Source organism: Echinops telfairi, unplaced genomic scaffold (genome assembly GCF_000313985.2).
Source record: "Echinops telfairi isolate 266 unplaced genomic scaffold, ASM31398v2 ScPeMD7_2565;HRSCAF=3150, whole genome shotgun sequence".
NCBI lineage: Eukaryota > Metazoa > Chordata > Mammalia > Afrosoricida > Tenrecidae > Echinops > Echinops telfairi.
In genome coordinates, this window is record NW_022106463.1 from 7,387,507 (window position 1) to 7,388,971 (window position 1,465).

A 1,465-nucleotide genomic window follows, 5' to 3' on the forward strand; every position below is an offset into this window, starting at 1 on the left:
GGGGGGTGTTCTGCATGTTTATTTATATGCTCACAAATCAAATGATCCAGAGTGCCTATCTACATGAAAACAAGTCTTTTCTAAATAAAGGATAAAATCCCACAGAAAACACTGGCTTCCTTGGATCCTTAAAATCCATCCGTCGTGAAATGTTAACACCCCAGTCATCTGAAACTGCCCTATTGGGCCAGTTGGGAGAACCTTCCAAAGTGGAGCTTCAGAGGCCCAGAGCGGACAACAGAGGCAGCAGTGACATCGTTCCCAGGTGTATCGCATTTCTCTAAGATTCTGGCTTCCTAGTCTTCTTTTTAAAAGTCCGCAACATTGCACGTCATTTGGTAAAGAAGAGAGAACTGGTCAAAAGCGTATGTAAACTAAACAAATATTGTGGCTTTGGCTTTATATAAAGTTTATAAAATAAACTCTGGGCTTGAACTCAAAGAAGAACTAGACTAAAAGGTAGTGATATCGAGAAGTGGAAATGAATGATGCGAAGTTAATTTTATGACAACAACAAAAAAGAAAGCCAGCAATATGATGTTATATGCAAAAGGCCTTTCTGAAAGGCAAGGACACTAGGGAACACTGAGACCACCCTGGTAACCCGGGCTGGTAGAAAGTTCACTAGGGAAGCTGGTAACGGGGACTGGTAGCTGCTTCTAGAAGTTAACTAAGAGTCTATGGGTGAGCGATGAGAAGGAGACAACTCTTCATCATGTGCACTTCTCTAACATTCAACATTCATGACATACATATGCATTAGCTACACAAAAAGGAAACTCAAAACCATCCCCATCACTAAGCAGCTCAGGTCATATGTATATAAAGCACTCAGAGGGAACCAATGCCTGCCCTTCTCTTCGCCGCCAAAGCTGGAGCAGAGAACTCACCTGTATCCGCCCCACCACCAACCACCACCCCCTCTCCACCCCATCACCTCCTCCAATCCCCTCTCCTGCTCCACGGAGTTAGGAATTGTTCCAGACTGGATAACCTCTGCCCTGGGATAAGGTGCACCATACTAGGGTACCTGCATCAAAGGATACTTTGTTTCTAGGGTACCTGCATCAAAGGATACTTTGTTTCTACGGGGCTTCCAAATCCGTTGAGGCCGATAAAGCTGGTGCTGAAATAGGAATCTGTGAGACTAGTCTCGCTCAGAGCACCTCCATCTATCCCAGGGACTGAAAGAGAAGGAAAACCAGGGATTCAGAATCAGTTCCTTTAGTCTGTGTCCCTTTGCAAGTTTAAAAGTCTCCTATCTTTGTCACACTGATTGTTACATACCTTGGTAAACAAAAGGCAACACTCCCCCGACATGGCTCCACTTGAAAAAATGGGCCTCAAATTGGCCCATTTCTTTGCAGAGAGGGAGTGATTTAGTTGACAAGTCACCTACTAGCCACCAAAAACAACATGAAGAAACCACCACTTGCATTTCCAATCTTCTCAGGTTGTCTTCCTT

At 44.3% G+C, this 1,465-nt stretch overlaps 1 protein-coding gene across 5 annotated transcripts in view; it reads right to left on the minus strand.

Moving 5' to 3' along the window:
* Positions 1-1,198, minus strand: part of PAN3 (poly(A) specific ribonuclease subunit PAN3) — a 94,124-nt gene extending 92,926 nt beyond the window's left edge. Inside the window, exon 1 of one of the 5 annotated variants that reach the window (XM_004715143.2) lies at positions 1,063-1,198. In XM_004715143.2, coding sequence (XP_004715200.1) covers positions 1,063-1,068 — 6 coding nt within the window. In that variant the 5' untranslated portion in view covers positions 1,069-1,198. The other 4 variants (XM_045294017.1, XM_045294016.1, XM_045294018.1 and 1 more) reach the window with 4 other exon arrangements.
* Positions 1,199-1,465: the final 267 nt, after the last annotated feature.